The sequence below is a fragment of the Lepisosteus oculatus genome, chromosome 8, assembly GCF_040954835.1.
Source record: "Lepisosteus oculatus isolate fLepOcu1 chromosome 8, fLepOcu1.hap2, whole genome shotgun sequence".
NCBI classification, from domain to species: Eukaryota; Metazoa; Chordata; class Actinopteri; order Semionotiformes; family Lepisosteidae; genus Lepisosteus; species Lepisosteus oculatus.
The window spans coordinates 46,487,469-46,508,940 of NC_090703.1; the positions used below are offsets into that span (position 1 = coordinate 46,487,469).

The window sequence follows — 21,472 nt, forward strand, 5'->3', positions numbered from 1 at the left end:
AGGTTTAGCTCTAAGGTTTTTTTTTGTTGTGAATTTACCGATACATGTATTGACCTAGAGAAGAGCGGTAAATTGCGACTATGCGCGCTCCACTAAAATAGCTGTACAGATCTGCGACTTCTGGAAGACAGCGCCCTCTGCGGACCCCCTGGAGAAAATTCTCTCTTCCTACCGCCGCTCAGATCACACCTGTCCCGTCAGCGGTTACACCTCCCTCTGAATAATTCTGTGCAGCTTTAAATCGAAGCATCATTTATTTAATTTTTAATAATACACATTGCATATTCAAGACTTTATTTCGACTGGTAAAACTTTGTCGGTGTTACAGTTCACTATATCGTTGCGTTAGTATTCATCTGGTAAAATGGCGGCGCGCATGGACGCAGCGGCTTCATTAGCTCTCAAACAATGGTGCTTTTTGTTCGTTATTTACTCAGTGTTATTTATGTTATGTTATTACATGTTACTGTTATTGCTATTGTGTAACTGTCTATTGTCTTATCTTCTGTCCTATTTATGTACTGCACCTGAGTGACTAATGAGAAACACTTTTCATTACACTATGCACCTGTGTAAGTTTAATGACAATAAAGTTGAAAGTTAAAGTTATTACTCTGATCACACTGAAGAGGTTTTTTTTTGGTACAGTATGTGATGATACGGAGCGGCTTGTGTGACGATGTCCGCCAGACTTCACGAGTGAACGTGACGCACGGCCTGGATTTGATCAGATGTGTAAAATACAACGCGTGTAAGATTACCATCGGTCTCCAAAACTGCAAAGGACCGGGCTCTACGGTTTGCCCTTGGACTGAGTCAACAGCTGAAGATGCCCGGACACAGACCCACGCTATTACTATTTAAACTTGAGCTCAGAAACAGCCGGATACTGGAATAAGACACCGTAGCTGGTAACTCGTGGCGATTAAGAGTGTAGAGTGTAGTTTTAATATTACAAAGCTTAAAATGTATCCAGCGGTCACTCGGTTCCTAATGACCACTAATTATTTACCATTAAACCTAAGACGTACTGCTTGGTGGACTATACAGAAGTTATCTATAACAATTGCACGGCTTCCAAAATGATCGAAAACTCGGCGATCTTGGGAAGAAAGTAATTTCAGACACTGTCTCTGTAAATACGCATCCATTAACCTCAGCGGATACAGTAGTATACAGTAGCACAACACATCGCATTTAGTTATTGCAGATGACGGGTTGGGGGAAATACCTATGTCAGTGAGCGTCAGTACTCCTGTCTGAAACTACATACTGCTGTATCTGTAATGTTCCCGCGGTTCAGAGCGCAATCAGAGTGGTTTTATCAGTCAGGTCTTCGCGCTCCCTGTTTCTCGCACCTTCGAGGCGAAAGCCTGACTTCTCTCCGAAAGGCGAGACTGGGCCCGAACTATCTTTAAGGGACAAATCTGTCCCCAACGCCGCCTGCAATGTCCCTTTTCCAGCAGGTAGCAGGTCCGAGCCTTTATTTGCTCCCGGGGATGCGGCGCACGCTGGCAACTACGGAGTTAAGCGGCTGGTGGCATCGATCCAGAGCACCTGCTTGACCTGTGGACACCCGGGTCCCTGGCAGTCGCGTGGGAATGCTGTGCTCGACCTGTTTTGTAGGTTAGAATTCTAGCTTTCAAATCTCTCCATACCTCCTAACACAAAGAGATGGGAAGTTCTGGTCATAAAAAGTATGTAGTACTTTACCAAGCATGACCTGTTACTCAGAGTGGCTTTTCTCAGAACTTGTAACGTGCTGTGTTCTTCTAGACTGAGACCTCTGATAAAAAAGCACACACTGGAAGTTAAAACACTACAGAGCCTATGGAGATATAGGAGAAGAATGGTATTTACCTGTCCAGAAGGCCCCGTTCCCAAAATTGCGAGCAGGCTGAGGGTGGTGTAAGTATATTCTTTATAAATGGAGGAGGGGGAGCAGGAGGAGTCTGTACAGTCCCTGCTTTTCTTGTTTCCTCCACCCTGCATTGATAACAGAAATGATATCACAGGCCCCCCACCTTCTTATATAATACTTCCTTTTCAGATTCGGAGAAATCCCCCCCGAATACGTGCACGAAATACCTGTTTGGGTGGGGGGGGCAAGGGGTGTTTTTTGGAAGCCCCAGCCCAACCCACCCCCTTAGAATGGGGTGTATTGTTGTCTGCCGAGGGTCAGTGTGTATATAAGCAGTCAGCAGAGCCTCACCTGATTAACAGCTGCTCCTCACAGCAACACCAAGGCTCACAGAGACTCCTGAAGATCCTGCCAGCACAGCGGACACCATGCTCTCCACACTGCAGGTAAGCACAACACCCAGGAGGGACTGCCACTCCTTGAGACTTTAATCACCGCTGGTGAAAGGGAGGTTTACTGTGATGTTCTGCTTTTGTGAAAGAGTCTGTTTAAGTGTTTTGTGATTTAAAAAAAAAATCCTTTTCTTCAGTGTTTTGTGAAAATGTACAGAGTATGTCTTGCCAGAATGTCTCCCGAAACTGCGGTTAAATTATTTTTGTCAGTTTTTGCTTTTAGCATGTCTCTGTAAGGGTGTGTTATTTTTTTTTTACTTTACCAAGGTTTTACTAGAAAGTCTAACATGGCTTAAAGACTTGTCACTGCAGAATTAATGGTTGTGTTCATCATGCTGGCTCTTCTGTCTGAGTTTCTTCTGTGCCTGAGTTTCTTGTCGGCAAACTGAACAAGACGCTTTCTTTCAGCACCAGAGCAGGTCAAACAACTTTTAAAACTGAACTAGAAAAAAAGTGGTATGAACTGTAATTTTTTCTTTTTCAGTGTGTATCTTCTGAAAGTTCTTGCCTTCATTTTACCACTGGAGGGTCTTGTAAAAATATTTTGTCCTACTTTGCAGTATGCACAGGTAGTATTCGCTTTACCAGACACCTGCAGGACCCCTAGTGGTTGGTTTGATCAAACCGTCACTTTCCTCTGGCATATCAAAAGTTAAATCTTGTTGGGTTTTTTTTTGCAGAGAACGTCAAGACGTGTTTGTGCCATCCGACAGCTTCACAAGCCTGCCCTGGAAGGTAAAGAGACTGTAAATTTCTCCAAAATCTGTCTCTTCATTTACTAGACCAGCAGTGAAAACTGATCAAGTCAATTCTATATTCCCAGGCTTTGCCCTTTTCCTGTTTTTACCCTTTTACCAGTTTTAAGGGATTAATTAGGTAGGAGCTGTATGTTCTGTCGCTGCACAGGCTTCACTGCCCCAGCGGGTTTCTGCATGTTGCAAGTTCCGTGCGGATGTGCTCTCGCCATCTAATACTTAGTGATGGGTCCTGCGGGTTCAAGACCAGTTTCAGCTGAGGCAGTGTGGAGCAGCGGTCAGGTTTCTAGACTTGTAACTGGAAGGTTGCAGGTTCGAATCTCACATAAGAGAGTGCTGGTGCACCCTTGAGCACGGTCAGGGTTCTGTATAAATGAAGGCAATGAAAGCCTCTTTAGGGGGTGAAAAAAGTCAAATATATAATATTGCCTGGAATATAGGTCCTTAACTCTATCTGGCCGGTAAAGAGTATGTCACCTCAGGACTGGTCAGCTGCTCATAAAAGCCTTAATGCAGGGCTGTAGGTCTTCTTTAGATACCTGGTCTGGAAAAGCCAGTCTCTTCTCTCTTGAGGTTCTCAGCCTCCACTCTCTGCAAGCGGCCGCAGTGAGAGCCGTGGCACCAGGCCAGCCCTGCTGTAGGGCGAGCCGGGTGTCAGCGCCGTGTGTTCTGTGTGTCCTGCAGTGGCGGAGAGGCCTGCCCCAGAGGAGACGGTGACGGCCAGCTTCGGCGGCTTCATCCAGGCCGTGCAGCCGGAGCAGCTGACGCAGACGGTGCTGAGGCGCAGCAAGAGGATGGTGCTGGATAGTCTGGGCGTGGGGCTGCTGGGCAGCACCACCCAGGTGTTTGAGCTGGCGCTGCAGCACTGCCAGGTGAGCGGGCCGCACGAGGGGCACAGAACGACCGCTGATCAGGGCACGCTCCTTCACTTCAGCTGTCCTGATCGCCTTGGCGCCGATCTCATAATCAAGCATGGTCATGCCTTTCGGTAAACGTGATTGAAGCTTTGATTACCTTTCATACAGTACAGGCCATTGCTTCAGTCCTTATTTAAAATCCCACTGGCAAAATGGGGCTCTGGTCAGTGTCCAGTGGGGATGTGGCCCTAAGGCGTGAAAGTTTGCTGGTGGAGTTAGTGACCGACTGCTTCCTGTCTTTCCAGCACATGTACGCCCCCGATGACATCAGCTCCGTCTACGGCCGCAGCCAGACCAGGCTCTCCCCAACGCTGGCGGCCTTCGTCAATGGCGTGGCGGTAAGGTGGCGCTGTGGCGTGCCCGCTTTCTGTGATGAGCTGGGAGACGGATGGACAGAGGAATGCTCCTCTTCTCGTTACTCAGCCTTTCTCTCGCCTGCTACTCCAGGTCCACTCCATGGACTTCGATGACACCTGGCACCCTGCCACTCATCCCTCGGGGGCGGTCCTTCCTGCCCTCTTGGCTATCAGTGACATGTTGCCTAGCAACAGCAAGCCCAGCGGGCTGGATTTCCTGTTGGCGTTCAACGTGGGCATCGAGGTCCAGGGCAGGCTGATGAGGTTCTCCAGTGAGGCGCACAACATCCCCAAGAGGTGAGACTCCAGCCCACCTTCTCTCGAGCCCGATCTGTCTCGGCTCAAAGTCTTCCCTCTGGCCTAACCCCAGCAGCTGCTGGGTTAATGGGTGTCTAGTGCCAACATGGGAATGGAAACAGGATTTAATTTAGAAGGAAACGGGGATAGTTATCTCATCGTGTTGTAGAGCAGAAAGTGAAGGCTCTATCAGCAGAAACACTTTCTATTATGTTTAGCCAGCGCAGGTAAAAATAACGCACAAATATTTCTTGGATAATGAAGGATGGTTTATTGGGTGAACTGGCCCATTAAAGAACATTCTTTGTTTTGGTTTGTTACTGTCAAAAAATAAAAAAATAAAGGGCTATAAATGCATGAAAAGGACATCTACTCACTCACCAGCCAGTGAGTTGTTTCTTTTCTTTCATGGCGATTTGATGCAGACTGTGGTGTTAACCTCGCCCACATAACAATGTTCAAACGTGTCTTTCCATGAGGAAAGGACCAGAGCTTGAAGTCCTATTATTCCTTCAAGAAACTTGCTAAAATGAAAAATGCAATGAGCCATATTTGCATGCAGTGAGGATATTATTCATCGGATGCTTCACGTCATGCAAGTGATTTCTCATTAAGGAGAAATCAAGACGCATTATAATGTATCTCAGAATTCCTTCCCAATGCCAGCGTAAAGAGCCAGTATGGACTCATTTTGTTTTTAACACTACAGCTGTGCTTTTCCTCCTGCAGAACAACTGGCGGCCTTCTCATGGTGAATACTGGCCTCTCTGATGCCCCTCTCTCCTCTCCTTCTGCAGGTTCCACCCCCCCAGCGTGGTGGGCACCATGGGCAGTGCTGCCGCCTGCGCCAGGCTCCTGGCCCTGGAGCGCACCCAGTGCGCCCACGCCCTCGCCATCGCCGCCTCGCTGGCGGGCGCCCCCATGGCCAACGCCGCCACGGAGACCAAGCCCCTGCACATCGGCAACGCGGCGCGGCTGGGCCTGGAGGCGGCGCTGCTGGCCTCTCGCGGGCTGGAGGCCAGCCCGCTGGTGCTGGACGCCGTGCCAGGGGTGGCGGGCTTCAGCGCCTTCTACGAGGACTACGTGGCCCGGCCGCTGCCCTCGCCGGAGGAGGCCGAGCCCCGCTTCCTGCTGGAGGAGCAGGACGTGGCCTTCAAGCGGTTCCCGGCCCACCTGGGCATGCACTGGGTGGCGGACGCAGCGGCCCTGGTGCACGAGCAGCTGCCCGGCGCCCGCGGCGGCTCCTTCTCCCCGGGCCTGATCCGGGACATCCTGCTCCGCGTGCCCCGCTCCAAGTACATCAACCGGCCCTTCCCGGAGTCCGAGCACCAGGCCCGCCACTCCTTCCAGTTCAGCGCCTGCACGGCCCTGCTGGACGGGGAGGTGACGGTGCGCTCCTTCCTCCCCGCCGCCCGCCGCCGGCCCGAGCTGCAGGCCCTGCTGGCCCGGGTGCGAGTGGAGCACCCGGAGGACAACCCCGCCAACTTCGACCGCATGTACGGGGAGGTGCGAGTCACGCTGGCCGGCGGGGAGGAGCTGGGGGGCCGCTGCGACACCTTCTACGGACACTGGCGTAACCCGCTGAGCGCCGAGGCCCTGCAGGGGAAGTTCCGGCACAACGCCGGCGCCGTGCTGCCCGGGGAGAAGGTGGAGGCGCTGATCGAGACGGTGGAGGGGCTGGACAGGCTGGGGGACTGCCGCCCCCTGCTGGAGCAGCTGCACTGAGCCGCGGCCCCCGGACCCCCGCCAGCATGTTGGTTTTAAGCTCTCTTCCCAGATTTACTGTATATCCATCCTCTTCCGCGCTTTGCTTCGGGACGCGTGCACGGATCTGGGGCACTCACGCATCGGAGATTCTCGGAAGAGCGAGCTGCTCTTACATTCTTGTCTGGGAGCTGAATCTCTTTGTTAAATAGTCATTTTTTAAAACCGATTACTGTACTTTCTGTTGAGGGCTTTGTTTGAATGTCCGCGTGCCGGGAGCTGCGTGTGAATGAATGATACATGCCGAAGGTGAACGAGGGGCTCCTGTCCCGGGGCCCACCTGTCCTGCGGTGATGACAAGGTCTCGCCATGCCCGGTGCCGTTCTGATCCAAACTAGCCCGCTGGACTTGTCAGCTGCTGGCTGTGGAAGAACAATTCTGTAAATGCTGGAGAAAAAAAAATCAGGGTTTGTTGTTAATTTATTGCTACTTTTTATGTAAATGAATTAAGAATGATGTATTTTTTAGCTTTTGATTATGACCTTTATGTGATGTAAAAATGGGCAATAAGAATTTTTGTTCTGACAAATAAATAAGATGAAATAAGCTCTGCTGCCTGTGTGTTTTCGCTCTGACACGTTGAGATCTTTGCATACTTGCATGTAGTGCCTGCAGTTAGAGGACTGTAGCTGTTAAAAACAAAGTGCACCATTTAGTTGAAGTGTTCACAATACTCAAAAATATTGTCAAAGTCCTCTGCTAAGGACACAGCCTGGAACTGAAATAAAATGCATTTTAAAACAGAAAGCCAGAGGAGGCTACTTTACACAAAGGTGTGTGGGTGTTTGAAGCAAGGTGCCCAGTCATGCTCAGGTGAACGGACAAGGATTTTGGATTAGTTACTAGCAGCAACTTGTACCCTACTGTGTACTCATTAAGCTACACATAGTTTTGAGCCCTGCATTTAAGTAGTTGTGCAAACACCTCCTCTTGTGGTGTTCAGCACCAATGCAATGGCTTACCACGTTGAGCGATAACTTGGTCTTTACATTTTTAGATGTTTGCTGTTGATATGCTATTAGGCCTAAAGAGTAATGCACTCTTTACACAATCTGCTTCTCAAACTTTCTTACCTCTTTATATCACAACCTCAATGATCGAGTCCAGCTTTAATCAGACTAGTAACCCTTAAACATCAGCACATCAGGTGTTATATAAACACAATCTGTAGTTTTAGTTCAGGTGGGTAGCTGCGTCACCTGAAGAAGGCTCCACAGCCAAAACGTGTTTGCTTTCTTCTCTTTTCAGCATGGAATAAACCTATGACTTGTTCATCTGTAGTTTTAGTTGCATACACATCTAACACAAAAACAAGCAACCTGATTTACTGTATCTCTTGCAGTAAATGCCCAGCCATCTACATTGGAGAAACAGGAAGGAGATTTGGAGACCGCTTCAGAGAACACGTCAGGGCTGTGAAGATTAAAGATCTCTCCAAGCCCATTGTTTCTCATGACTCCTCTGACGGCCACGACCACTCTAATCTCTCTGTCTGTGTTCTCAAAGATGGTTATCCGAACTCATACATCAGAAAGACTACTGAAACCAAACTTATCCTGCAGCTAGGATCACACCCTTCACTTACCCCTTCTCTTAACGACAGACTACTCTTCTACTAAATTTTCTCCATTCATTGGAAGTTTCATTTCACACTATTCTACACCTATCCTGATTCACACCTCTTGATTGGCCTCTCAATTCAATTCAATTCAATTCAATTCAAGGTGCTTTATTAGCATGACCGATGGGTACAATCAGTGTTGCCAAAGCAAATAAAAATAATAAAATTAACATGGAACAAAACAAAAAATAGAAGTAAAATAAAATCTACAGACATTTACAACAAAGACATATTATAAAATATTGACATATACTGTAGATGGCTGGAGCATTATTGGGAGACAGACTCACTGTTCCTCAGGCTGTGACAGGAGATCACATACCGGGCTGCCAGATCAATAGAGTTCCCTCCTCCCTCTCCCAGTAGGATTGGGACCCGATGTGACTCTGGCAGGTGTTGGAACTCTGGGATTAGATTTCTGAATTTCGGGAAGAATGTTTCTCTAATCCCAGAGTATCTGTCACAGTGCAGTAGGAAGTGCACCTCTGTCTCTATTTCTCCCAACTGGCAGTGGGAGCACAGCCTGTCCTCTCTGGGCAGCCAGGTCTGCCTGTGTCGCCCAGTTTCTATGGCCAGGCTGTGGTCACTGAGCCTGTACTTTGGTCAAATATTCAGCTAGTGTGTATTGTCTGTTTAGGGTTCTGTAGCATTCCAGTTTATGTTGTGTTTGTGTGTGTGTGTCCCAATGTGTGAGATATTGCTGTTTGATCTGTGCTGTGATGTGGTTGAGTCTGGTTTGTGGTGTTCTAGCAGTGCTGTCCTGAGGCTGGTTAGTGTCGGTGTGGCTCAGGTCGGTGAGCCTCAGGACCAGCTGGCTCAGGGGGCTCTGTTTTGGGCTCAGCTCTTGGCTTAGCAGTGCTTTGTGGTGCTAGGAATTTTGGTCGCTGTTTTTTAGGTGTAGCCAATACTTTAATATTGTTTTCTGTATGTTTATCAATAGTGGGTACTGGCCTAATTCGGCCCTGCACCCTTGTTAGGAGTTTTCCTCTGCACACGGAGGATGTTTCTACAGATCTCCATGTGCAGAGTTTCTGTGGGGTGTTTGTCCCATTGGGTGTAATCCTGGTCTGTGAGGGTACCTCACACTTCACTGCCGTATTGGGCAATGGGTTGGATTACACTTTCAAATATTTGGAGCCAGATTCTTGTTGGTGGGTTGATGTTGTAGAGCTGCCTTCTTATTGCGTAGAAAGCCCTGAGTGCCTTCTCCCTCAGTGCCTTCACTGCCAGGTCAAAACTCCCGGAAGAGCTGATGGTGAGACCGAGATATGTGTAGCTGGATGTGTGCTCCAATGTGTTGTTGTTCAGTGTGAATTTGTACCTGTTTCCCTGAGGTCTGGCTTTCTTCTGGAAAACCATAACTCTGGTCTTGTCCAGATTGACTGTCAGTGCCCAGGTCTGACAGTACTGCTCCAGCAGTGCCAGGTTCTGCCGCAGCCCCTGTTCTGTGGGCAACAACAGGACCAGGTCATCTGCGTAGAGCAGGATCTTGATTTCTGTGTCGTGTAGTGTGAGACCAGGAGCTGCAGACTGCTCCAACATCTCTGCTAATTCGTTGATATAGATATTGAACAGTGTTGGGCTCAGGCTGCAGCCCTGTCTCACCCCGTGGCCTTGGGTGAAGAATTTAGTCCTTTTGTTTCCAATTTTCACTGCACATTTGCTCTCTGAATACATTGATTTAATTATGTCGTACACTTTGCCCCCTATGCCACTTTGGAGTAGTTTGTAAAACAATCTCTCATGCCAAATCGAGTCAAATGCTTTTTTGAGATCGACAAAGCAGGCAAAAATTTTTCCTTTGTGTTTTTGGTGGACGTGTTTGTCTATCAGTGTGTGTAGGGTGTAAATGTGATCAGATGTGCGGTGATCTGGCAAGAAGCCAATCTGACTCTTGCTCAGGACATTGTGTTCGGTAAGGAAGGCCAGTATTTGAAAGAGAGATCTCTCCACAGCTCAGTAGCTGTGGTCCTGCTATCTCTTTCTGTCCCCTGCTCCCACCTCTAACCCCCCCTCCCTCCCAGCCTTGTTCTCCCACTACATTACCTTTGCCTACTGCCTTGTCTCTCTCACACCTGAAGAAGGCTCCACGGCCGAAACGTTGTGTTCTCTTTCTTCTTTTTTTCGGCATGGAATAAACCTATTACTTGTTCCTTTGTAGACTACACCTAGTTTGCTAGGCTTCCCCTGCAATGGAGAGGTTGTCTGTATATTGCAGGCTGCAGTGCCTGCGACCGTGTTTTTCATTCTTTTAAAGGCTTCTGCTGTCTTTTCGTGAGACATTCACTTATTGGATTTGCAAAAAAGGCAAAAGATCAAAGAATGCTTACTGATTCAGGTGATTTTATTTGGGTTTTCAGTACTCAAATACAATATGCATTAGGATTATAAACATGAGACTCCAATGGAAAAGAAATGGACATCTACACCCAGAATGGCATTGTACACTAGCCCACAAACTGATTCAGCTTTCAACATACTGTACAAACAATGAATTTCACTATTCACCACAAACAGCAGTAACAGTTTGCATTTTAAAAACTAAGAGACATAATATTTCGCACCACACCACCAGTGCAGAGATACTTTACAAGCAAACATGCTAATCGGCAGAACCAATGTGTTTGAGGAAGCAAGTGTAGTTCAGTATAGTTGAGCAACACTGGGCTGGAATAGTGCCTTCAGAGCTACTGTAACAGCACTCCGAACACCTGGAGATACCATTGGAGTCTCTTTATCTGAGATCTCTTGGCAACAGGGAGGGCTGAAAAGATCTACTTATCTTATAATACAAATGCTTTTGTTTGCCAAAAATCAAAAGATAAAGGTGTTGTCTGATAAATCACTTTATTGCAGTCAACAGAACTGTACTGTAGTTCACCAACAGATACAGTAAAAGAGGCCTTCATTATGTACATTGCAGAATCTTAAAATCCTTTTACAAAATGGTGAAAATAAACCCAAAAGTCATTCCCACCTATGGCTATTTTTTAATATAAAAAATACAATAATAATAATATACAAATAAATATCTGCATTGTTTAAAGCTCCTCCACTCGGTTTCAAAGCTTGCTGTTCCTGAGAGAGCATTTCAGGTTCGAAGGGATGAGGCCTGGTGTTTATGCCACACTGGTCTTCACTTTCTCAAATATCTGCCTGACTTTGACAGCTGGAACACAGCCTTCTCTGATGATGGTGATGATGCCTGAAACACAAAAGGACAGTTAGGTTTTTCTCTATGACAGGACACGTTCGCTGCCTACAAACAAGGGCCCTCTGTATAGCTCTCAAACTCCGACTGACCACACAGAGCCCAAAGAGGCCTTTTCTGTGATGTCCGATCAGAGGTGGCAGCCCTGGAAAGTAAGAGCTGTTTTGCAAAGAACAGAACGTACTGTACCTTCATCGATTTTCAAGCAGTTGACCACAGTGGATGCCACGACTTCATTCGATTCTCCATCACACAGAACTCCGTTCAGCTTGTGTCCAAGACGCCTAGAGGAGAAGAATAAAAAGTGGATTTAGACTCAAGGCAAAGCAACACACCTCAATATGGCATCAATTGGGAATATGGTATCAATTTCAAAGGATATATTATATGCAGGATTTAGGCAGATCTTTCTATATGAGCTGCTGTCAGAAGAAAGAAGCAGCAGTTCCTTCCCAAAGATCAGGGAGGTTTCAAATCTGGCCCATTCCCATAAAGAAGAGCTCTACGGACAAACGGAGACTCACGTGATGACCATGTCGTGGTGCGTGCTGTCCGGCTCTCCACTGGGGTTGGCAGAAGTGATGGCGAGGGGGCCAGTCATGTTACACAGGTGTGCGGTCACCGTGTGGTCAGGCACCCGGATCATGATGCTGTCCTTGGTGCCCATCCGGTCATAGGCAGGACCAGCGCCTGGAAGCGAGCCAACAGAGGACTGTCAGTAACAGGGAAGGACTGGGATAGCCAGCCAAGCCAGACTTTTTCCTGGGGCAGGCTAGGAGGATCCCTAAATGCTGTGCTTGTCCAGTGTCAAGTGATTCATTTTTGAATCTGCAGTGCTTTACATTGAGAATAAGACACAGAACTGGAGTGAAGGACCTCAGAGCTGAGAGTAGACCACGAGTGGAAAATGCTAACCACAATTCCCACAACATCCATCCGCATCGCAGTAGACCCCACTCACCCAGCCTGGACAGCCACTCGCCCTTCTTGACGATGCAGCTGATGCCCCCTGGGTAAACATTCCTCATGAACTCCCACAGCAGGGTGCTGAAGGGAGGCCTGACGGCGGCCAGCTGCTCCAGGTTCGAGATGCAGATGCAGATGGGCTTCTCTGCAGGGCGGTCCTGTTGGGAGGCAGTGCCAGATGCTCAGGGATCACCAGTTGTGAAAATGAAAGCTCATTTGAGCTGTTCAAGATTCTGTAGGTCACCGTGTTAGAAAATGCATTGCAGTACAGTCGCATAGTGTGAGGCTTCGCTTGCAGGAACGTTTGCTGAGCTTGTCGAGAGGTTTCTCTTGACAAAGGGAAAGCAAAGGGAATGAAGGCTGCTTCTACACACAGAAAGGGGCCTGTTCTTACCTTGATGTTGTAGATCTTCTCTATGGCTTTGGGGTGTCTGCAGGAGGCGGCCAGGGCATACACTGTGTCAGTAGGGATGCCACATACGCCACTGCTGTCCAACAGCTTGGAGATGGTTATCAACCCGCTGGTCAGTCGAGAGTTGGCAATGGGGCAAGGAGGAGGAGGCCTCTCGGTCAATTCCTTCTTCTGAGCCTGGGTGTAACGAGCTGAATTAGTCAGTGGGCAGTTCTCGGCTTGGGCCACGTGGCATGACTGTTTGGAAAGGCTTCCTGATTTTTCCACATTGCCCTGAATCCAGGTTTTCATTTTAAGGGACATACGCATAGAGTAAAGTCAATATCAAGATTAAAATATGAATCCAACATAATTCTGATTTATCCCAAGAGGTGAGAAGACCGCGTTTTAGACTGAAAAGAAGAACCTGTGGGTAGCTAGTGTGTGTATGCAGTGTATAAGCAGTGGCGGATGGGGGCCTCACCTTCAGCACAGGGGGCCCGAGGGGGAGCAGATCCTTGAGGAAGATGGCGTTGGCCAGGGAGGCCAGCATGCCATAGAGGCAGATGATGGAGAATATCGCCAGCATGGCAACTGCAAGAGACACCCAGGGAGGTTAGGAGAGTGGCACATCACTCTCAGCTTTCTGAGGCAAGTCTAGAATGAAGGAACTGCTCGGGTGATGCCCATCAGTTGCGTCTCAAAAGAGCATCTCCTCTTCCTCAAAGCGCCTGCGGACCTGCAGCACATTGCATTTAACTGCTGACAGCAATGAACTATGGCAAATGAGAAAGGAAAGAGGACTGTTGATGCGCTTATTTCACAAAGCTGGGGAATGTCTTACTTTCAAGTTTGTAGGGCAGCCTGTCCAAGGTGGAGAGGAGGAAACAGACCAAGATGACTTCCATCACAGTAGTCAGTGCCAGGAGCACCAGGTTCTTGTAGCCGGCTGTGGAAGGAGAATGAAGAGAGCACTTGAACCTGTATAACCTACTACATCACTGGCAATCAACCTCCTAAGTCACCATTTTAGAGACATGGCTCTGATCATCCCTGGTCTTTCAGGAACATCTTAGCTCTTAACTACCCCAATAGTTCATTATTGGCATGATTAGGTCACTTGATCTGCTACTTTTAAGTGATCTAGCAATCCTGTAGACACACCAGCCCTTCAGGACCAAGACTGTATAGATTGTCAGAGACATTTGCCTTTCTAAAAAATAAACTTGGGAACAATACCAATACTGCAGCCAAAAATATTGCATGAAAAATTCAACACTGGGTGAAATCTAGTCCCAAGCAGTAAAGGAAAGTGAAACCAATTCCAAAAGAAAGTATTGTTAAGATTTGGTCACATTTCTGCGGGCAAAGCCAAAACCTACGGCACCGACTCTAAACAACAGAACAAAATCGCCCTTTGATTTTTATTTAATCACGTAGCCATCTAAAGTTGCGAATTGGCCATACTTTAAGGGGCACATTTTAATGAGGACGAGGAAAAGGTTTAGCTCTAAGGTTTTTTTTTGTTGTGAATTTACCGATACATGTATTGACCTAGAGAAAAGCGTTAAATTGCGACTATGCGCGCTCCACTAAAATAGCTGTACAGAACTGCGACTTCTGGAAGACAGCGCCCTCTGCGGACCCCCTGGAGAAAATTCTCTCTTCCTACCGCCGCTCAGATCACACCTGTCCCGTCAGCGGTTACACCTCCCTCTGAATAATTCTGTGCAGCTTTAAATCGAAGCATCATTTATTTAATTTTTAATAATACACATTGCATATTCAAGACTTTATTTCGACTGGTAAAACTTTGTCGGTGTTACAGTTCACTATACAGTTCACTATATCTATAGCGGCTTCATTAGCTCTCAAACAATGGTGCTTTTTGTTCGTTATTTACTCAGTGTTATTTATGTTATGTTATTACATGTTACTGTTATTGCTATTGTGTAACTGTCTATTGTCTTATCTTCTGTCCTATTTATGTACTGCACCTGAGTGACTAATGAGAAACACTTTTCATTATACTATGCACCTGTGTAAGTTTAATGACAATAAAGTTGAAAGTTAAAGTTATTACTCTGATCACACTGAAGAGGTTTTTTTTTGGTACAGTATGTGATGATACGGAGCGGCTTGTGTGACGATGTCCGCCAGACTTCACGAGTGAACGTGACGCACGGCCTGGATTTGATCAGATGTGTAAAATACAACGCGTGTAAGATTACCATCGGTCTCCAAAACTGCAAAGGACCGGGCTCTACGGTTTGCCCTTGGACTGAGTCAACGGCTGAAGATGCCCGGACACAGACCCACGCTATTACTATTTAAACTTGAGCTCAGAAACAGCCGGATACTGGAATAAGACACCGTAGCTGGTAACTCGTGGCGATTAAGAGTGTAGAGTGTAGTTTTAATATTACAAAGCTTAAAATGTATCCAGCGGTCACTCGGTTCCTAATGACCACTAATTATTTACCATTAAACCTAAGACGTACTGCTTGGTGGACTATACAGAAGTTATCTATAACAATTGCACGGCTTCCAAAATGATCGAAAACTCGGCGATCTTGGGAAGAAAGTAATTTAAGACACTGTCTCTGTAAATACGCATCCATTAACCTCAGCGGATACAGTAGTATACAGTAGCACAACACATCGCATTTAGTTATTGCAGATGACGGGTTGGGGGAAATACTTATGACAGTGAGCGTCAGTACTCCTGTCTGAAACTACATACTGCTGTATCTGTAATGTTCCCGCGGTTCAGAGCGCAATCAGAGTGGTTTTATCAGTCAGGTCTTCGCGCTCCCTGTTTCTCGCACCTTCGAGGCGAAAGCCTGACTTCTCTCCGAAAGGCGAGACTGGGCCCGAACTATCTTTAAGGAACAAATCTGTCCCCAACGCCGCCTGCAATGTCCCTTTTCCAGCAGGTAGCAGGTCCGAGCCTTTATTTGCTCCCGGGGATGCGGCGCACGCTGGCAACTACGGATTTAAGCGGCTGGTGGCATCGATCCAGAGCACCTGCTTGACCTGTGGACACCCGGGTCCCTGGCAGTCGCGTGGGAATGCTGTGCTCGACCTGTTTTGTAGGTTAGAATTCTAGCTTTCAAATCTCTCCATACCTCCTAACACAAAGAGATGGGAAGTTCTGGTCATAAAAAGTATGTAGTACTTTACCAAGCATGACCTGTTACTCAGAGTGGCTTTTCTCAGAACATGTAACGTGCTGTGTTCTTCTAGACTAAGACCTCTGATAAAATAGCACACACTGGAAAAAACACTACAGAGGCTATGGAGATATAGGAGAAGAATGGTATTTACCTGTCCAGAAGGCTCCGTTCCCAAAATTGTGAGCAGGCTGATGGTGGTGTAAGTATATTCTTTATAAATGGAGGAGGGGGAGCAGGAGGAGTCTGTACAGTCCCTGCTTTTCTTGTTTCCTCCACCCTGCATTGATAACAGAAATGATATCACAGGCCCCCCACCTTCTTATATAATACTTCCTTTTCAGATTCGGAGAAATCCACCCCTGAATACTGGCACGAAATACCTGTTTGGGTGGGGGGGGGCAAGGGGTGTATTTTGGAAGCCCCAGCCCAACCCACCCCCTTAGAATGGGGTGTATTGTTGTCTGCCGAGGGTCAGTGTGTATATAAGCAGTCAGCAGAGCCTCACCTGATTAACAGCTGCTCCTCACAGCAACACCAAGGCTCACAGAGACTCCTGAAGATCCTGCCAGCACAGCGGACACCATGCTCTCCACACTGCAGGTAAGCACAACACCCAGGAGGGACTGCCACTCCTTGAGACTTTAATCACCGCTGGTGAAATGGAGGTTTACTGTGATGTTCTGCTTTTGTGAAAGAGTCTGTTTAAGTGTTTTGTGATTTTTTTTTAAATCCTTTTCTTCAGTGTTTTGTGAAAATGTACAGAGTATGTCTTGCCAGAATGTCTCCCGAAACTGCGGTTAAATTATTTTTGTCAGTTTTTGCTTTTAGCATGTCTCTGTAAGGGTGTGTTATTTTTTTTTTTACTTTACCAAGGTTTTACTAGAAAGTCTAACATGGCTTAAAGACTTGTCACTGCAGAATTAATGGTTGTGTTCATCATGCTGGCTCTTCTGTCTGAGTTTCTTCTGTGCCTGAGTTTCTTGTCGGCAAACTGAACAAGACGCTTTCTTTCAGCACCAGAGCAGGTCAAACAACTTTTAAAACTGAACTAGAAAAAAAGTGGTATGAACTGTAATTTTTTCTTTTTCAGTGTGTATCTTCTGAAAGTTCTTGCCTTCATTTTACCACTGGAGGGTCTTGTAAAAATATTTTGTCCTACTTTGCAGTATGCACAGTTAGTATTCGCTTTACCAGACACCTGCAGGACCCCTAGTGGTTGGTTTGATCAAACCGTCACTTTCCTCTGGCATATCAAAAGTTAAATCTTGTTGGGTTTTTTTTTGCAGAGAACGTCAAGACGTGTTTGTGCCATCCGACAGCTTCACAAGCCTGCCCTGGAAGGTAAAGAGACTGTAAATTTCTCCAAAATCTGTCTCTTTTACTAGACCAGCAGTGAAAACTGATCAAGTCAATTCTATATTCCCAGGCTTTGCCCTTTTCCTGTTTTTACCCTTTTACCAGTTTTAAGGGATTAATTAGGTAGGAGCTGTATGTTCTGTCGCTGCACAGGCTTCACTGCCCCAGCGGGTTTCTGCATGTTGCAAGTTCCGTGCGGATGTGCTCTCGCCATCTAATACTTAGTGATGGGTCCTGCGGGTTCAAGACCAGTTTCAGCTGAGGCAGTGTGGAGCAGCGGTCAGGTTTCTGGACTTGTAACTGGAAGGTTGCAGGTTCGAATTTCACATAAGAGAGTGCTGGTGCACCCTTGAGCACGGTCAGGGCAATGAAAGCCTCTTTAGGGGGGGAAAAAAGTCAAATATATAATATTGCCTGGAATATAGGTCCTTAACTCTATCTGGCCGGTAAAGAGTATGTCACCTCAGGACTGGTCAGCTGCTCATAAAAGCCTTAATGCAGGGCTGTAGGTCTTCTTTAGATACCTGGTCTGGAAAAGCCAGTCTCTTCTCTCTTCAGGTTCTCAGCCTCCACTCTCTGCAAGCGGCCGCAGTGAGAGCTGTGGCACCAGGCCAGCCCTGCTGTAGGGCGAGCCGGGTGTCAGCGCCGTGTGTTCTGTGTGTCCTGCAGTGGCGGAGAGGCCTGCCCCAGAGGAGACGGTGACGGCCAGCTTCGGGGGCTTCATCCAGGCCGTGCAGCCGGAGCAGCTGACGCAGACGGTGCTGAGGCGCAGCAAGAGGATGGTGCTGGATAGCCTGGGCGTGGGGCTGCTGGGCAGCACCACCCAGGTGTTTGAGCTGGCGCTGCAGCACTGCCAGGTGAGCGGGCCGCACGAGGGGCACAGAACGACCGCTGATCAGGGCACGCTCCTTCACTTCAGCTGTCCTGATCGCCTTGGCGCCGATCTCATAATCAAGCATGGTCATGCCTTTCGGTAAACGTGATTGAAGCTTTGATTACCTTTCATACAGTACAGGCCATTGCTTCAGTCCTTATTTAAAATCCCACTGGCAAAATGGGGCTCTGGTCAGTGTCCAGTGGGGATGTGGCCCTAAGGCGTGAAAGTTTGCTGGTGGAGTTAGTGACCGACTGCTTCCTGTCTTTCCAGCACATGTACGCCCCCGATGACATCAGCTCCGTCTACGGCCGCAGCCAGACCAGGCTCTCCCCAACGCTGGCGGCCTTCGTCAATGGCGTGGCGGTAAGGTGGCGCTGTGGCGTGCCCGCTTTCTGTGATGAGCTGGGAGACGGATGGACAGAGGAATGCTCCTCTTCTCGTTACTCAGCCTTTCTCTCGCCTGCTACTCCAGGTCCACTCCATGGACTTCGATGACACCTGGCACCCTGCCACTCATCCCTCGGGGGCGGTCCTTCCTGCCCTCCTGGCTGTCAGTGACATGTTGCCTAGCAACAGCAAGCCCAGCGGGCTGGATTTCCTGTTGGCGTTCAACGTGGGCATCGAGGTCCAGGGCAGGCTGATGAGGTTCTCCAGTGAGGCGCACAACATCCCCAAGAGGTGAGACTCCAGCCCACCTTCTCTCGAGCCCGATCTGTCTCGGCTCAAAGTCTTCCCTCTGGCCTAACCCCAGCAGCTGCTGGGTTAATGGGTGTCTAGTGCCAACATGGGAATGGAAACAGGATTTAATTTAGAAGGAAACGGGGATAGTTATCTCATCGTGTTGTAGAGCAGAAAGTGAAGGCTCTATCAGCAGAAACACTTTCTATTATGTTTAGCCAGCGCAGGTAAAAATAACGCACAATTATTTCTTGGATAATGAAGGATGGTTTATTGGGTGAACTGGCCCATTAAAGAACATTCTGTGTTTTGGTTTGTTACTGTCAAAAAATAAATAAATAAATAAAGGGCTATAAATGCATGAAAAGGACATCTACTCACTCACCAGCCAGTGAGTTGTTTCTTTTCTTTCATGGCTATTTGATGCAGACTGTGGTGTTAACCTCGCCCACATAACAATGTTCAAACGTGTCTTTCCATGAGGAAAGGACCAGAGCTTGAAGTCCTATTATTCCTTCAAGAAACTTGCTAAAATGAAAAATGCAATGAGCCATATTTGCATGCAGTGAGGATATTATTCATCGGATGCTTCACGTCATGCAAGTGATTTCTCATTAAGGAGAAATCAAGACGCATTATAATGTATCTCAGAATTCCTTCCCAATGCCAGCGTAAAGAGCCAGTATGGACTCATTTTGTTTTTAACACTACAGCTGTGCTTTTCCTCCTGCAGAACAACTGGCGGCCTTCTCATGGTGAATACTGGCCTCTCTGATGCCCCTCTCTCCTCTCCTTCTGCAGGTTCCACCCCCCCAGCGTGGTGGGCACCATGGGCAGTGCTGCCGCCTGCGCCAGGCTCCTGGCCCTGGAGCGCACCCAGTGCGCCCACGCCCTCGCCATCGCCGCCTCGCTGGCGGGCGCCCCCATGGCCAACGCCGCCACGGAGACCAAGCCCCTGCACATCGGCAACGCGGCGCGGCTGGGCCTGGAGGCGGCGCTGCTGGCCTCTCGCGGGCTGGAGGCCAGCCCGCTGGTGCTGGACGCCGTGCCAGGGGTGGCGGGCTTCAGCGCCTTCTACGAGGACTACGCGGCCCGGCCGCTGCCCTCGCCGGAGGAGGCCGAGCCCCGCTTCCTGCTGGAGGAGCAGGACGTGGCCTTCAAGCGGTTCCCGGCCCACCTGGGCATGCACTGGGTGGCGGACGCAGCGGCCCTGGTGCACGAGCAGCTGCCCGGCGCCCGCGGCGGCTCCTTCTCCCCGGGCCTGATCCGGGACATCCTGCTCCGCGTGCCCCGCTCCAAGTACATCAACCGGCCCTTCCCGGAGTCCGAGCACCAGGCCCGCCACTCCTTCCAGTTCAGCGCCTGCACGGCCCTGCTGGACGGGGAGGTGACGGTGCGCTCCTTCCTCCACGCCGCCCGCCGCCGGCCCGAGCTGCAGGCCCTGCTGGCCCGGGTGCGAGTGGAGCACCCGGAGGACAACCCCACCAACTTCGACCGCATGTACGGGGAGGTGCGAGTCACGCTGGCCGGCGGGGAGGAGCTGGGGGGCCGCTGCGACACCTTCTACGGGCACTGGCGCAACCCGCTGAGCGCCGAGGCCCTGCAAGGGAAGTTCCGGCACAACGCCGGCGCCGTGCTGCCCAGGGAGAAGATGGAGGCGCTGATCGAGACGGTGGAGGGGCTGGACAGGCTGGGGGACTGCCGCCCCCTGCTGGAGCAGCTGCACTGAGCCGCGGCCCCGGACCCCCGCCAGCATGTTGGTTTTAAGCTCTCTTCCCAGATTTACTGTCTATCCATCCTCTTCCGCGCTTTGCTTCGGGACGCGTGCACGGATCTGGGGCACTCACGCATCGGAGATTCTCGGAAGAGCGAGCTGCTCTTACATTCTTGTCTGGGAGCTGAATCTCTTTGTTAAATAGTCATTTTTTAAAACCGATTACTGTACTTTCTGTTGAGGGCTTTGTTTGAATGTCCGCGTGCCGGGAGATGCGTGTGAATGAATGATACATGCCGAAGGTGAGCGAGGGGCTCCTGTCCCGGGGCCCACCTGTCCTGCGGTGATGACAAGGTCTCGCCATGCCCGGTGCCGTTCTGATCCAAACTAGCCCGCTGGACTTGTCAGCTGCTGGCTGCGGAAGACCAATTCTGTAAATGCTGGAGAAAAAAAAATCAGGGTTTGTTGTTAATTTATTGCTATTTTTTATGTAAATGAATTAATAATGATGTATTTTTTAGCTTTTGATTATGACCTTAATGTGATGTAAAAATGAGCAATAAGAATTTTTGTTCTGACGAATAAATGAGATTAAATAAGCTCTGCTGCCTGTGTGTTTTCGCTCTGACACGTTGAGATCTTTGCATACTTGCATATAGTGCCTGCAGTTAGAGGACTGTAGCTGTTCAAAACAAAGTGCACCATTTAGTTGAAGTGTTCACAATACTAAAAAATATTGTCAAAGTCCTCTGCTAAGGACAGAAAGCCAGAGGAGGTTACTTTACACAAAGGTGTGTGGGTGTTTGAAGCAAGGTGCCCAGTCATGCTCAGGTGAACGGACAAGGATTTTAGATTAGTTACTAGCAGCAACTTGTGCCCTACTGTGTACTCATTAAGCTACACATAGTTTTGAGCCCTGCATTTAAGTAGTTGTGCAAACACCTCCTCTTGTGGTGTTCAGCACCAATGCAATGGCTTACCACGTTGAGCGATAACTTGGTCTTTATATTTTTAGATGTTTGCTGTTGATATGCTGTTAGGCCTAAAGAGTAATGCACTCTTTACACAATCTGCTTCTCA

The 21,472-nt window shown here is 48.6% G+C and overlaps 3 protein-coding genes across 11 annotated transcripts; 2 read left to right on the forward strand and 1 right to left on the reverse strand.

Annotated features, from left to right (window-relative positions):
• Positions 1-807: 807 nt before the first annotated feature.
• On the forward strand, positions 808-6,416 carry LOC138241051 (cis-aconitate decarboxylase-like). Of its 8 annotated transcripts, none has more exons than XM_069193566.1 (9): positions 808-911; positions 1,464-1,626; positions 1,777-1,908; positions 2,051-2,307; positions 2,994-3,048; positions 3,753-3,940; positions 4,231-4,323; positions 4,433-4,638; positions 5,436-6,416. In XM_069193566.1, the coding sequence occupies exons 4-9, from the start codon at positions 2,290-2,292 to the stop codon at positions 6,361-6,363; spliced, it is 1,488 nt and encodes a 495-aa protein (XP_069049667.1). In that variant the 5' UTR covers positions 808-911; positions 1,464-1,626; positions 1,777-1,908; positions 2,051-2,289; the 3' UTR covers positions 6,364-6,416. The 8 variants fall into 8 exon arrangements, with proteins under 8 accessions (XP_069049667.1, XP_069049670.1, XP_069049668.1 ...); XM_069193569.1 differs by having other exon boundaries at positions 2,237-2,307; XM_069193567.1 differs by having other exon boundaries at positions 1,464-1,622.
• A 4,726-nt stretch (positions 6,417-11,142) lies between these two features.
• On the reverse strand, positions 11,143-13,499 carry LOC138241105 (threonylcarbamoyl-AMP synthase-like). Its single transcript, XM_069193851.1, has 7 exons — positions 13,436-13,499; positions 13,076-13,185; positions 12,595-12,789; positions 12,196-12,358; positions 11,759-11,924; positions 11,424-11,518; positions 11,143-11,228 (listed from the first exon to the last, which is right to left on the reverse strand). Exons 1-7 carry the CDS (start codon positions 13,497-13,499, stop codon positions 11,143-11,145), a joined length of 879 nt encoding a protein of 292 aa, XP_069049952.1.
• A 1,134-nt stretch (positions 13,500-14,633) lies between these two features.
• Positions 14,634-20,957, forward strand: LOC138241052 (cis-aconitate decarboxylase-like). Of its 2 annotated transcripts, none has more exons than XM_069193574.1 (7): positions 14,634-14,972; positions 16,297-16,367; positions 17,054-17,108; positions 17,793-17,980; positions 18,271-18,363; positions 18,473-18,678; positions 19,480-20,957. In XM_069193574.1, the coding sequence occupies exons 2-7, from the start codon at positions 16,350-16,352 to the stop codon at positions 20,405-20,407; spliced, it is 1,488 nt and encodes a 495-aa protein (XP_069049675.1). In that variant the 5' UTR covers positions 14,634-14,972; positions 16,297-16,349; the 3' UTR covers positions 20,408-20,957. The 2 variants fall into 2 exon arrangements, with proteins under 2 accessions (XP_069049675.1, XP_069049674.1); XM_069193573.1 differs by lacking the exon at positions 14,634-14,972 and adding an exon at positions 15,612-15,687.
• Positions 20,958-21,472: the final 515 nt, after the last annotated feature.